Here is a 14,368-nt window from a genome sequence, read left to right on the forward strand (position 1 = left end):
TGCAGGACGTTCCATGTTGACCTTATTGTGTAGTTTTCAAATTGGTAAGGGATTGAAGCAGGAAGGCCATCAAAAAAAGAAGTTTCTGGTGGTTTCATAACAAGATGTACCTATCAGGATGTAAATGCATTATTTTTAAGGTCGAAGAACAGGTGGATAGTTTTGAAATGGGCTCGTTAAGGCAATAACAATCTGATAGAGCTGACTCTCCTGATTTCTTGGGAACGGTTAATTGAAAGGATATTTAGGTTTGGTTTGATACCTCTCGATAAACATTCTCCCCACAAATCAGTGGAAGTATAGAAATGCACATCAGCTTTATTGGTAATCAGCTTGGCTCTGTCCAGTATTCCAGAGTTTATGATCCCCTTTGCTATCCCTATAGAATGGCTTTAAAGCTCACTCGGTGCATATTCAGACTTCTGGCATTTTGCAGTTGCTCTTTTATCTTTATAATAAAACATGTATTTAACAACAATTAAATGTTGAAACAGCTTGCTGGCAGATGGGACGAATTTTCTATCTCCTGAAGTTTTCAAAAATGTCTTTCAGAAATATGTTCATTTTATGGTCTGTGTTATAGAGAAGAATGAACCAGGGTATTGTAGTGGTTTTTCTTGACTTCAAAATTTTTCCATATTTCTAGTGTCAATTTTTTTTTTTTCAAATCACTATGTAGAGTTTTCTTTATCCTTCTAATTTCCACCCAAAACTGCATTTATTATCTAGTCTTTAAGTCATGCCTAATTCCTTAAACAGCTAAATACCCAGTGGTAAACAGAACTAATAATGTGGTTTATGTGGCACAAATGGCTTGTGCCTTGAGAACCAGGAGACCCTTTTCTGTTAAAATGGTTCAGTAGACTGTGGGCCCTGATCTCAGATACTTTGAGGTAAGTTGTGCTGTGTCCTTACACTCAAATAATGAACTTAGAAATATCAGTAGAAAAAGTGAAGTTGTTAACTGCAGCTACTCTTGCATTCCTCGCGTTCTTTAACTAAAGGACATGCGTTGCTAATAAGATCCCATACTCCAAAGACTGGTTTCAAATATAAAACTGAATTGAATATTGATTTTTAATTTTAGTTCATTTAGTTGCTTATGTGTTTTTGGTTTTTCTCTGAAGTGAGGTAACTGATTTTGGTGCTTTGAATGAAAATGCAATTGCTGAGATACTAAGCTGTGGAATGTGGTTGCTACTCCTCTGCATTAACAACCGTTTGAAGAAATTTCATGTGGATTTTTATTATGCACTTATACGTAGATTTAAATACCCTTTATTAATACACTCAATTGAACAATAACATACATTTTTAAAGTGTCATAAATACAGGGAAAACTTAACTACTGCAGTTAGGCAATGGCCAACGTTTTTAAGCTCAGCAAGATTAATATTAGCCATGAAACTGCATCTGAAAAACTGCCTTAATTCCTGTTTTATGGCTATTACAGTGCTAATCTGCTAAGGATTTACTTATTTGGCTAAAACAGTTTGTTAAATGACTTCAGGAGTTCTAGAGTCAAAAATACATATTTATGGAATGCAGTAATAATTTGTTCTGCTTTAAAGGACAAAACACTGGTCTTCAATTTCTGACAAAGAGCAGTATGAAATGGAGTTGAAAAGATGAGGTTGTTGGGCAGTTGATATTATCTAGTAGTGATCTCTCATTGGTTTGCAAATTAATCCCTCCACTAGCAAAAGAGGAGATGGAGTGAAAGGGCAGATAAATAGCTTGAAAATTAGTTAGCTCAATTTTCCAGAGAATATTAATACATCATTTTATGTCCAGCTGGTGCTTGGCAAGAAGCTTAGTGGACCAAGGATCAGTTCTGGGGCTGACATTACTAAAGATCTTCCTTAACAACCTGGATAAGGAGACAGAGTGCTCCCTTGAGAAATCTTGAGGTGATGCACAACTGTGGGGATAGTACAGCTGTAGTTCAGAGGATCCTTCACAAACCTGAGGGTTGGGCTGACAAGGTCAGCCACAAAGGCTTTGCAGGCGTAAACCATTTGTTGACTCAGTTGGAATTTAAAGACCAAATTTGTTATTGTTATTTAAATAAGTAATGCAGACCTTCACAATAATTTAAGAGGCTTTAGTTCAGATCACTCTAAACTCTGTTGCTTCCACTGCATATAGAAGAGTTTGGACTGCAGGTGGAGAATTGATTTGCAAAGTGGCTGCAATAGCTCCTCTCGGAGCGTGTGGGCTCTCCTGGCTGTTCCTGGGCTGCCTGACAGTTATAGGCCAGGGATATTTATATGGCTGTACAGGGAAAATAGGATCTGTAAATTGGTATTGTATAGAGCCAGATAGCTTTTCAGTGGACAATAGGCTGTTTCATTATATCAGAGCTTGCTAAAACTTTGTGCTCCTCTGAGAGCTTCAAAAAGCTGAAATTCTACTTTGCCATTAGAGTTGGTTCATCTATTACGTGGCCTCAGAAATGTTATTTGGAGGTAAGTCTTGGAGAGTGAAAATGCCTTAAAGCATAAAAATGGAGGGATAATATAGTGCTGTAGGTGTCAGTCTAGTATTCATCACTGTGAGAGGTTTATCTTCATTTTATTCTAATTGAGAAGTGAGTCTGATGTTTGAAAAGCCCAAAATTACAGATGCTTATGTGTTGGAATGGCTATTGTCAAAGTATGGAGGGAAAGGCACCCTGTCGTTGCAGTCTTTTAAAAATGATTTGTTGAAAATTGACTTTGAGTGTTCGTACTGGAGGTCAGAGTTCTCTTTAGAGGCTTCTGCTTCCATAGAAATATCTAGAAGTGCCACAGTTATGCCTTGCTATTAAAGGAATGATTTTGTTACAAATACTTACCTGGCAGCGCTTTTGATTCATTAAAATGGGAAAAATAAGTGGAGCAAAACAGCTGGGACAATTTCTAAGTAAATTCATCAGTCATTCAGGAACTATGCATTTAAAATACCTATAAATAATAGAATGCTCCATCTAAATGGAAGCCTTTTATTGATGTGTAAGTACAGTGTCACCCTGAAATTTCTTTAACTTATCATTTCCTTGTGTTTAGAATCACATCAGGCAATTTATATTATTTCTAATTTTTCTACTTTATTTTAGCAGCATTATTTTGAATGGTGTGTGAAATCAAATTGATACACACAGTTGTTAAGCTTTAAAATTACTTTCAGGTAACAAATAATTGTTTTGGAAACTCTGTGCCTTCACTCAATTTTTTTATATTATCTCGAGGACTGACAAAATAATTGGATAACTTTGGTTTGCCACTGGCACTTGTAAATTCCCTTTATTCATATTCTTACAATATATTCTCTTAAATATCTTCTTTCCACACTGATGATGTTCACGGGACTGCTGATCCTACAAAAGAAGACAGGACAATGGAAATGGGGAAAGTGAAATACTGAGAACCCAGTGTTTACTTTTTATTGTCTATGTTTAGTTCTCCCACGTTTACAAAGAATAAATAAATTATTTATGTTTGCATGTGGAAACAAACATCTGTGATTTTTTTAAAATTTTGTTCTAATAGATAAAAAGATGGCCTATCACAAAGTGAATGCAGACCAGAGAGCACAGGGGCACTCTCCATACCTTGACAATGATGAGCTCCAAGCCACAGCGTTGGAACTGGAATGGGACATGGAAAAAGAGCTGGAGGAGCCTGGCTTTGACCATTTCCGACTGGATAGTGCAGTCCAGCATCACCTGGGAAACTCCCAGAGCCCTGACCTTGATCTCGAACCCATCCAGGCTTCATCTTCTCCCAAGGGAAGATTCCAGAGGCTTCAGGAAGACCCTGACTACATCTCACACTACACGAGACAGGCACCAAAGAGCAATCGCTGCAGTTTTTCTCGGATATTGAAAGTATTTTGCACTGCTTTGATTTTATTTATTTTTGGAATTGTGATAGGATATTATGCTCGCAAGAAATGCCCCTCTCCCCCAGCATCTCAAGAACCAAATAATCCTCATATCTACCATGAAATTCTCAAGGACATCAAAGCTGAAATTATTCAACAGATTTACAGGTATGTACCTTGGCATGTTTTTTTGTCTAAATGCAATTAGGTGCCAGTGTTAAGGCTTTATGTGATTTGTTTTATGTGGAATCATATTTACAAACCTTGACTTTTTCTTCATGTTCAGTTTTCTCATGATGCTTGGGAAGCTTTCATAAGAAAACTAGTGGAATTTACTCATATACAAAAGTAGTTGAATTTTTAATAATGTAAATTTGTGTTAATCACAATAGTTTTGCTTTAGCAATGTTCTATTACTAAATATGTTATTATCTTTAATGTACATGAATTGAAAAACATAGATTATTCAAAGTGAATAGAAATACAAACAATAAAACAGCTGTCCCAGGTCCAACTGATTCCCAAATAACACTGTTGAAAAGCAAGGTTTATATGATGTTTTGTAATATTTGGTGCTTTAAAAAAAGTCCTGACTAATTTTTGGCACAAAAATGAAGCCTGGCTTGTGGTTTTATCTAAATGGTGAATTAAACCTTTAGTCTGCATTGCTTTAGGATGAAAAAATTGACCTCTGCACTCTGAAAGACCGCGATTTATTTTTTTATTCTTTATAATCTGTTTTAAGAATATAAATTGTTGTAAAATATCTGCTGACTGGGGTTTGATTTTATTTTTTTTTCCATGTGGAATCTTTTCACTGCTTTGAAAGTTTATATAACATGTTCATATTAGAGTATAATCACTTTTCTGTAGCGGTGAGTGTGGAAGAAACTAGGTTTTCCTTCCAACTTTTGAAAGTTATTTGAGGGGGCAGAGGAGCTTATTTTGGCTTCTGGAACAGAAAGTTCCTTTCTCATGATAAAGGCAACGCATTGCAGATTTTTTGATCAGTACCAGTTCAGGAGCAGCAGAACTTACAAACCTGAGGTTAGAAAAGATTGTTGTCATGGTCATCCAAAGAGGTCTTCTTGAGTATAGCAGAAATACATTTGAAAGTAACCACAGGAGTGTTCTAACAATATTGTCTTTTATTGTATCTGCTAAATCAAGTCCTAAATCCTGACGTGGTTAATACAGTATTTTGAGCCAACACTGTTACTAAATTCAAGGGAAAAAAATATATATGCAGGATTTCATGTCAGTTTTCATGTGCTGAACTGACTCTACTTTAGACAGACTATTTATTTTCATAATGGGAAAGGGTACAGGTGATGAGAAATGCTGATTTTTCCTCTTTTTATGTAAAAAATTAACTTCTTTGTCTTTTCAGAGAGTCAATTGAACTGAATGCTGTCATTAGGCTTAGTCATGACGAAAGTATTGGAATAAACTAAGCCCTGAGATTAGGTATTACACAAATTACAGCAAATTGCTGACACGTCTGTCAAACTCAGGATAATACTTTGTCTTTGGGGACTGGGAGTTGCTTGCCATTTTATTATTTCAAAGAGTGGTTTAAAAACATCCCTTTTCAAACTCTTCATCACTTGTCAAATGATTTCAGCCTACTATTAGGATATTAGTGAGAATCTGGACTTTAACTGAAATGAATTATATGAATACTTTGGAACTTAAAAAACTTATATAGTTGCTAGCCTTTTACATAATTTTTAGTATTTGATTTTTTTTTTTTCTATTTAATGGCATGATTTCAACAAATGTAGTCAAGCATTAATTCAGCTGCCTATCAATTCTGTATATAAATATATAATCAATGCTTTTAGTATACTGCATTACCCACAAGATTTTTCTTAAGCCAACATTTTGATCTGAGACAGATTTTATCCCATGTTGTTTTAAGTTGCTTTTTCTCAACATCTGTTTGGCAATATCAGAGACTGCAAGGAAACCTGTGTGTGTTTAGCCCCACAAGTACAGAACATGCAACATATGTTGCTTGGGTAAAAAAAAACACAACCCAAACCTGACAAAGTCAATATATGTTATTGGAAAACTTCTTTCAATATAATACTTTGAGTTATTAGGAAAGTGGCAGCTGCTTAGCTTGCAATTTCTCTTCTACCTGTTACTGGGAATGACATTAATTTAATTATCTTTGTTTACTACTTAGATCAGACTCGGTAATGGTAAAGGATTTTGCTAACTGTCCTGAGAAAGGAATTGGGAGGAAAAAAAGCCTGTTTAAAAGACACAGAGTTGCCAATCATATTGTCCAAGGAGACATCACCTCAGTGTGCTTGCAAGTCTGGAGTGGGAGCTGTTCACCCCAACAGAGGTGAAATCTGCTTGTGATCAAATGAAACTTTGAGGATTGGGACCCTCTGGGCTTCTAAAGGGGGGCAGAAGTGCAGCAGTGGACTTGTGTTTGCTTTGTTGAGATTTGTGGATTCTGTGAGTTGAATGAAACCTGTCTACCAATCCATGTTAGGAATGGAGGATCATTGCTGCCCAGGGAAACGGTTTAGTCCCCGTCCCTGGAGGGATGGAATAGGTGTGTGGATGTCTTGGAAGTGCTGGGTTAGTGTTCTCGTCCGGCTTCTCCACTGGAGGCTCTTGGTGGGAGCCGATGTGCAGCTCATCTGTCAGGCCCATTCTGGCTGTCTACATCAGCCAGGTCCATGATAAGCATTTTTCCCAACAGACGCACTAGAAATCATTAGGTAAGAAAACTCAGCATTGGCTTTTATTCCTTCAACTTTGCACCTTGCTTCCCGTGAAATGTCAATGTTACAGAATTTCCGTGCAATTTAGCACGGTTGTAATTACTGGTCTTGGCCACGTTCCTAATCAATGATACAGCCTAAGTAAACATTATCTCTGTAAGCCTTTCTGAACACTTCCGCACGCCCCCTGCAGGGAGGTGCTTGCAATGTTGACAGGTAAAAGTTGAAATCAGTTTACTCCCGATGTTTCAGGGGTTTTAAGAGGTGTTAAGTTGTGAGAGGTGCCTGAAAGGGGAGAAGGAGTTGTCACCAAAAAACTTAGAGTTTTTCTTCATCCTGCACGTTGCATTTTACATGCTGACAAAAATTGGCACAAATACTGTTAATAGGACTCAATCAGTAAATTTAATGATTTAGCAGTGTGAATACTAGATTTGCTCAGATAAATATTTATGACATAACATGCTCCATAATATGGGAGATTCAGAACTGGTAAAACCAGACATAATTCTGCAAACATCACTGGGCTGATAGGAATCCAGTAATTGTATCTGTCTGTGCCATGAATATGGCTTCTCCCAGTTTTCTTTCTTTCTTCTTTGTGTCCTTATGAGAAGGGCATAAATCCCACACCCAAAAGAGACGAGGTGGAAGTTGAAACACAAAATACTTTGGGCGCTGTTTAAATTTATATCTGAAACTAGCAGAACTTACCAGGACAAAACAGATGGATAAAGCTGGTAAAACTGATAGGCTGAAAGCAGGTTATCTCCTGGGACAGCTGGGTTGAGACTCCATGGCAAGACTGAGTTCTCAGAGCCCTTTTAGAGAGAGCGTGTCAAGAGGGCAGAGCTGGAGGGTCTTCTGTGCTTTGAGTCTGCACCGTGCTCCCTGAGGAACGTGTCTGCAGCTCCAAAGCACAATCATTAGCCTAGGAAAGGTCCTGTTTTCAAAAGTGATGAATGCTTTTAGATGTGGAAGTCTCTACAGTTTATAATAAATGCCGAAGGTCGTCAGAGTCAGACTTTCTAAAATACAGAAACACCCAGTAATTTCGCTAAGTGTGCTGTTGAATTCTCAAAAGGAAATTTGCAATTAAAAATTTCACAATTCTCACTGAAATCTGACTTTTTAAAGCTACTTTTTAAAATGGCATTTAGATTTCTAATATCACGTAAGTGCTTTTGAAAATTCATCTGATTTTTCCTTCTCACCCTGTATAAAAAGGGGGATGCTAAAGAAGTGTATTTTTATTCTGTTGCTACATATCTGGGTATGTATGTAGATTCAGGGTAAAATGGTAAACATTTGAGTTCTGTGCAATTGAACTTTGAGTTTTTTCAGTTAAGAGTTGAGTTTAAAATTATTAACAAAATCTAAAGGGACAGGGCAATAAAAACACAAAAAGTAGCAGAAATGCAGTCTTATCAAAGACCTCTATGATTATAATTATCACTATTATCCAATTTGGCATCTTTTTCTTAGAAAATATATGTTGCATTGCATCTTTAATTTCTTTATTGAGCATTTCAGTAGGGGAAGTATGAAAAATGGTATTTTTATTTTATAAGAAATTATTTCAGTTGGGTTGCTCCAAAACCAGGTAAAAATGAAACTATCCTAGTTTATTTAGAGAATGTGGGGTATCAGAATTTTTTACGGTTGTAATTTTGGATTTGACTTTTGCAAATTAAATAGATAAACAAAGATTCATGTTGAATAGTAAGAATTAAAAAAAAAGGCAGTTGTGTTGATGTCAGTGATAACTCTAGCTTATACATTGTTTGTCAGATTAGCCAATTCACTCTGATGTTTTTAAAATTCTTGTAGCCTTATTCTGCTTTACTCAATAATTCCTCTCAGCAGTCATACGTCTTGGTTACTATTAGATTCACAGTTTCTTGGATACATTTTTCCATTATTAAAACTGGGAGGGGGCACAGAGAAAGGAGTCTTTGCTTTGCTCTCCAACCGGTCTATAGAGCGGCTCCTACATTTCACCTCTGGTTTTTATCCTGTATGTTCTCACTCAAATGCTTTCTTCACTATCATTTTTTCCCCTCCTCGAGCAACAGGGAGGTTTAAATCCCTTTGTAATACCTGTAGTTGTAACTAACTGTCCTTTAGAGACATATCTGTTCCTTATTCCAGCGGGTAATATCACCTGCAGAATCTCCCAAATCCATCTCTGGCAAGAATTGATTTGTCATTGGTGCCTGTTGCCAGCCATAACTTCAGCTTAATTCTTCAAAGGGCTTGGGAGGGCAGGCAGCAGCAGATCTCCTGTGCAGTCATGGCCAAAGAACAAAAGTGCCTGTGCAGTGAGAAAAGGAGTTTGCTTGTTATTTTCTTCAAGTGAGAAACTTCCATACACACCTGTTTCTTGTCCCTGATCAGTTGTAACCAGTACTGTTAAAACCTTGGAGCTTCAAACCTTTTCCTCGGGTTTGTGAGAAACATGTATCTGAGGAGCAAAGAGAGCTTAGAACTTCTTGACAAGTTTGAATTCTGGAGGTTTGGACTGAATTAAATTTACAGGCTGCTGAATTAGATTTACAGGCAAGTTGCCTTTGTCCCAAGAATGAGAAATCACAGCAGGAGCAGAGCCTTTCCCTCTAAGGGAGAGGGATGTGTGGAGAGAAAGGAGGGCTCAGGTGACTGCTGCCCTTGGGAAAGACCCATTTGTCCCTATTCCTGTTAATAGTTATTATTAATTAACAGCTCCCTCTGACCCCCCCCAGGGCTGCTGGCAGCAGTCTGCTGGCCTAGGCTGCTCTCATTCCGCTTATGGTCAGAGCAGTTGTCTTTGTGTCCCTTGCACACAACTGAATTCTGGTTTTTGTCATGCCAGCAGCTGAAAAATGCTCTGCAAAAAGCAGATCTCAATGGGAACTCGTCATTTCCCTCCTGTATGTTACTCTCAGATATTTATTGTATTGTATATGCAATTATTAAATCTAGTTAGGCTGAGTCTGAAGTCATGCCTGCTGCATCTTTAGGAATGGATGTTGGCGTGTTCCTGGGTAACCAGCAGCTAAGTGAGCTCAATAGATTTATTTCATTCCCACACTGTGGAATCACTTGGGATTCTCTTCATTCACATGATAATTTTGAATGTGTATTTATAAGTACAAAGGCCCCTTTGAAAGGAGATAAGAGTAATGTCAAACATTACTTATCCTCCTGCTACCTGCCCAGCAGAGAATGGCTCTGAGAACACGGGGAGGTGTCTTTTGTGGAACAAAGATGCCCTGTGTGACCCAAGTGGTATCTGTGGAACAGTGACTTGATAAATTTAGGCTTCAGATACCCACTTACGTCAAATATGATTTCTTTTTATACCAAAAAATAGGCTATATGTGTACTTCAGAGGTGTTAAGAGGAAAGCTTGTCTGTTTTATAGGTTTCTTTGGTTTCATTCAGTTGGTTTTTTTTTATTTGCCAAACGTAGCTCTTTTATTTGTTTTGTTTTCTGTAGATGAAAGAAGGAAGCATTATACTGATACAATACTTGACAAAGAGGTGTAATTTTGATCCTGTTAGGGTCAGTTACAGATATACTTATAATATTCCGCTTCTTTGTTGAAGAAATGTCTTAGCTTATGGTTTACTAAACATTGAAAGGACATGTTTCATGTCTCAAGTCCACCGTGTATTTCACTAAGAACAATTTTTCCTCTTGTATTTTTGTTTTGTTTTGTTTTTTTTTTAATGGCAACCATAAACATGTATTGATTTTTTTTTTTTTTTAGATGTTTGATTTGGGAAATCATTTGCAGTGCAGTCTGATTTTTATGTATGATTTTTACTGTATCCTTGGTAAATTAAGTACACAGTGTGGCCTTAAAATAATTTTCCTAAGCAATATCTGTGTGATTTCCTGAGCAACAAGTATTATATGGTAATGAATTAGAATCAATAAGCTGTATTATGCCTGCTCAGCATAATAAGTGATAAGTCCCTTGACAAATTTCCTTATTTATCACAGCTCACATGAGTGGCTTTGGTCTTAGTGCTCCTTTTTCAAAACCAACATACATTTTTCTGCTAGGGAACATGGAAAGGAAAGCTCAGTTGGACCAACTTCCTTATTTATCTTTAAAGACAGGAAATGAATTTAATTTTGTGTTTCACATGTAAGAAAGTAAAATAGAGATTGCCAAACCCCAGAGACCTTCTCTGAAAAGAGGCAGAAGGCGGATTTGTGTCTTGTATTTGATGTCCTATGTAAACATCATATGTTATCAGTGAGAAAAGTGGGAATGAGCTTTTGGAATATTTTCTTATAAACATCTAATTCCAGGAAATGTATTTTATGGAACAACTGTGTGTGTATATATAGATATATACATAGAGATATAGATATAAATACAAATGGATAAGCTAATTTTGAATTTTGGAAGATTATATGTATTTATTTCATAAATCTGTGTTTTTGGTGCTAGAGTGTCTGTTTCAATGAACCATTTACAAGCTCAGGATGCAAATCTGGGAGGGGAAGATGGGAGACAGCTCAGTACTGCTGAGAGGTTACATAGGGCACAGGGGACCAAGGGTCATAGTCCTGTTCTGCATGAGGGGAACAGATCTGACAATGAACTTTTCCTGTTGCGGTGCTTTCCTACCCAGCATGTTGGTGCAGTGCCTCATGTTTTCTATAAGAACGTGACACCAGGTTTTTGATAGGTTATAAAGTACAAATGAATTTTGCTCCGATCACTTGTTTTTGAACTGCACCATCTTATTTTAAAATTAAAGATTACCTTGCTGAAATTGCCTCACACTTTTCATAGCAGAACTGTGGTTAGGGTTTAGAGAGTCAACCAATTTCCATGGCCATTAGCTATCTACATCTTTACCATACTGCTGGAAGTGTGGCAATTTAGAGCCAATTAGGACAGCAATTCTGAATGGCAACAAGTACTACTTTTCCTAATAGATGATGAAATGAGCTGTGCCAGCATGGGTGAGGGAGCAATTTGCTTTTTAAAGGTCTAGCATTCCTCGCTCCTGTCTGCTTGGGGTAACAGAGGGATTGAGGCGGGACTGATGGTGCCTTGAATCTTCCTGTTAGCTGGGCTGCCCCAGGACATCTGGCTCTCCTCTTTGCTGTGGGTGTCTGGTGCTGTTCAGAAAGCTCAGATTTTCAAGGGATCCATTTCTGTTTCAGCATGACAAACTAGAATGGGTGGTGAAACATCTATGGATTTTAAGAATCCATACATTTTAAGAAACTTTTGATGAGTGGTAGGCCCTGTATTTGACTTTACCTGAAAAACAGAAATGCTTGACTAGATATTTCTCAGTAATTCTGATACTAATACTGGCTAAAAGGCAGCAGTTAGAGGCTAAAGAGGTGTCTACATTGCCATCTCTCATTTTTATAGATTTAACCAAACCACATTTTTCCTAACAGAAAGAATCTGAAGGGCAAAAAAACCACACAGCTTGCTGAGATGACAACCAGTTTTCCTTTTAGACCAATTGCTTCCACTTGGGAAATACCACAGGATGCAGAAATTGGACAAAGTTGCCCTTTACTGTCCAGTCCTTGCAACTCCATACAAGGAGAATCAGCAGTTTTGGCTGGTGGTCCCAGGCAAATGCTTATAATGATACTGAGGAATAAACTTTCCAGAACAACCCCCCTTAATGCAATTAGTAGCTTTTGTTACACCGACTATCTCCTAATTGCCTGAACTACTGCAGGAATTTGGTCTTGCAGAGTTGACAGTGTTGCCTCAACTTCCCAGCGATCCAGTGGCTGTGTCCTCAAAGGAGATGGTGCCTTAGGGCATTGCAAAGAGATCTTAACACTTCCAAAGCATCAAACACAGGCAGATTCCTGTTTAGGATTCATCTCTCATCAGCAGCATAAAACTCTATTGGTACTCTTGAGATCCAGCGTTTGATTGGAGTGCTGCAATTCCATGGTATGCACTGCAACAATTAGCAATTAGTTTCCTGCCTGTACACATAAATCAAATTAACAAAGCCTTGAGGGGAAAGAGTTTTCTCAGCCCTTTTTGGTGGTGCTTTGACATCCAGTTCCCTGCCGTCAGCACCTATGACAGCTATTTACTAGAAGCCTGCTAATAAGTTGGACTGCTCCCGAATTTAACCGGGAGCAGCAGGGCTGCAATTTGTTGTGCTGTAACAAGTTATTGTTCATGCAGCATTTGTAGCTGCAGGTTGCTAAGGAGCATTGCTTGGGATCGATTGGGGATAATGAAATTGATATTGTCTGAATAATAATCAATTTTAATAATAGTATTCTACAATAGTCTTGCATTAAGGGGCTTCTGTTCTCAGTTCAATTCTCTTTAAAAGCTGATGAGTTTCTGAAGTGTAGGAGCTACCACACTGAAACAAATATGGAATGTATTGAAAAGTTAGGGTCTTCCCTGGTCATATTGGGACTTGTGTAGTGTTAGACTTCAAAATTAAACAAGTTGGATTTTTTAAATTTCTGGAGTACTGATTATGGAAAAGAAATCAAATGATGCCTCCTGCTCTTTGTGTATGTCTGATTTTTCTCAGTCTCAATAATGAGTAATCTTTAAACGTGAGAGAAGTCTCATCCTTTCTATAAGCTGATGTTTCCTTTGAACACATGTAATTGCCACAAATTTACAAACACATGATTTCCTAATGAACTAGTTCCTGTCCAAGTTAAAATACTGACTCATAATGTGCTTATTTTATGAGTATTTCTTCAAGGCTGAAAAGGTTGTAATTTTCCAGTTAGATGAAAATTTTCTCTATCCGTTATTTTATTTCTTTTAGTGAAATAAAAAAATTGAAAAGTGTATTGAAATGTCTCTGTCAAAATCGTGTGTTGGAATGGCTCAGAAGTAAAATTGTTTAGAACTCTTGTTTCTTGGCAACCTCATGATTTTTATTCCTAGTTGGGGTATTTGGGGGATGTGTGCTGATGTTTCCCACCAAAGCAGTGTCTGTTCCTGGACCAACTCTATGTCTTCGTTTATCTTTGGGGAAAGTTTGTTACTGAACAGAATAGAGAAGATAGCAATAACAGAAGTGAACAGGTAGCATTTGAAGATCTTATTCATTTTACCTTTTATAATGGGTGCTCAAACTCCGTTAGTCTGCAGGGTATTTAAGTGGGTTGTGTGAGGCTTCAGGGAGAAGGTCACTGTTACTTTAGGGGTCAGGACCCCATCAAAGACTGACTTCTTTCCAGCAAATTTGAGAAGTCTCTTCAGAGACGAGTTTGTGTGAATTGTAGTATTTTTGCTGAGATCTTGTTCTAGAGAAAAGAAGTTAGGGGATGGCTGAAGACTGCTGCAGTAATCCTCCCTTATAATACAGAATTGATGAAATGGCCAGAGTTTTGATGTTACCTTGGCTCAAGAATCCAATACTGGTGTTATGCTCTAGGGAAATTTGAGCCTGGAGAAGCCCAGGACTGCTCCAGGATGTGAAGAGGGGAGACAGTTGGAAGAAGGATCAATAGTTAGAAATATATAAGGAGTCCATGAAAATGTCAGTGTGCCTTTGGTGGAAATTGCTTTCTTTGTTCCAACAGGGCATCTGTGATTTAGCAGAGAGCTCAGTTACAGTTGTGGCGGAGGCAGGAACATCTTCCCAGTGGTTCTGGAATCTGTTTCCTCTCCAAGGCTGTGTGAGCCAGGGCTGATGCAGTGCAGATTGAGAGCATTTAATTATTTAAATAGTTGGCTGAGTGCTATTTGCAAGCAAAAGGTGGTAGTACTTGGAAGTTGCTTGTTTTATGGCCA

At 37.7% G+C, this 14,368-nt stretch overlaps 1 protein-coding gene across 2 annotated transcripts in view; it reads left to right on the forward strand.

The window, feature by feature from the left end:
* NAALADL2 (N-acetylated alpha-linked acidic dipeptidase like 2) overlaps positions 1 to 14,368 on the forward strand; it is a 436,265-nt gene that overhangs the window by 193,876 nt on the left and 228,021 nt on the right. For both annotated transcript variants that reach the window (XM_064665876.1, XM_064665875.1), the window contains one exon: positions 3,531 to 4,032. In XM_064665876.1, the coding sequence (XP_064521946.1) occupies positions 3,539 to 4,032 (494 nt within the window). In that variant the 5' untranslated portion in view covers positions 3,531 to 3,538. The remainder of the gene's footprint in view (positions 1 to 3,530; positions 4,033 to 14,368) is intronic.

This window comes from Pseudopipra pipra, chromosome 10 (assembly GCF_036250125.1).
Source record: "Pseudopipra pipra isolate bDixPip1 chromosome 10, bDixPip1.hap1, whole genome shotgun sequence".
In the NCBI taxonomy this organism is placed as follows: Eukaryota; Metazoa; Chordata; class Aves; order Passeriformes; family Pipridae; genus Pseudopipra; species Pseudopipra pipra.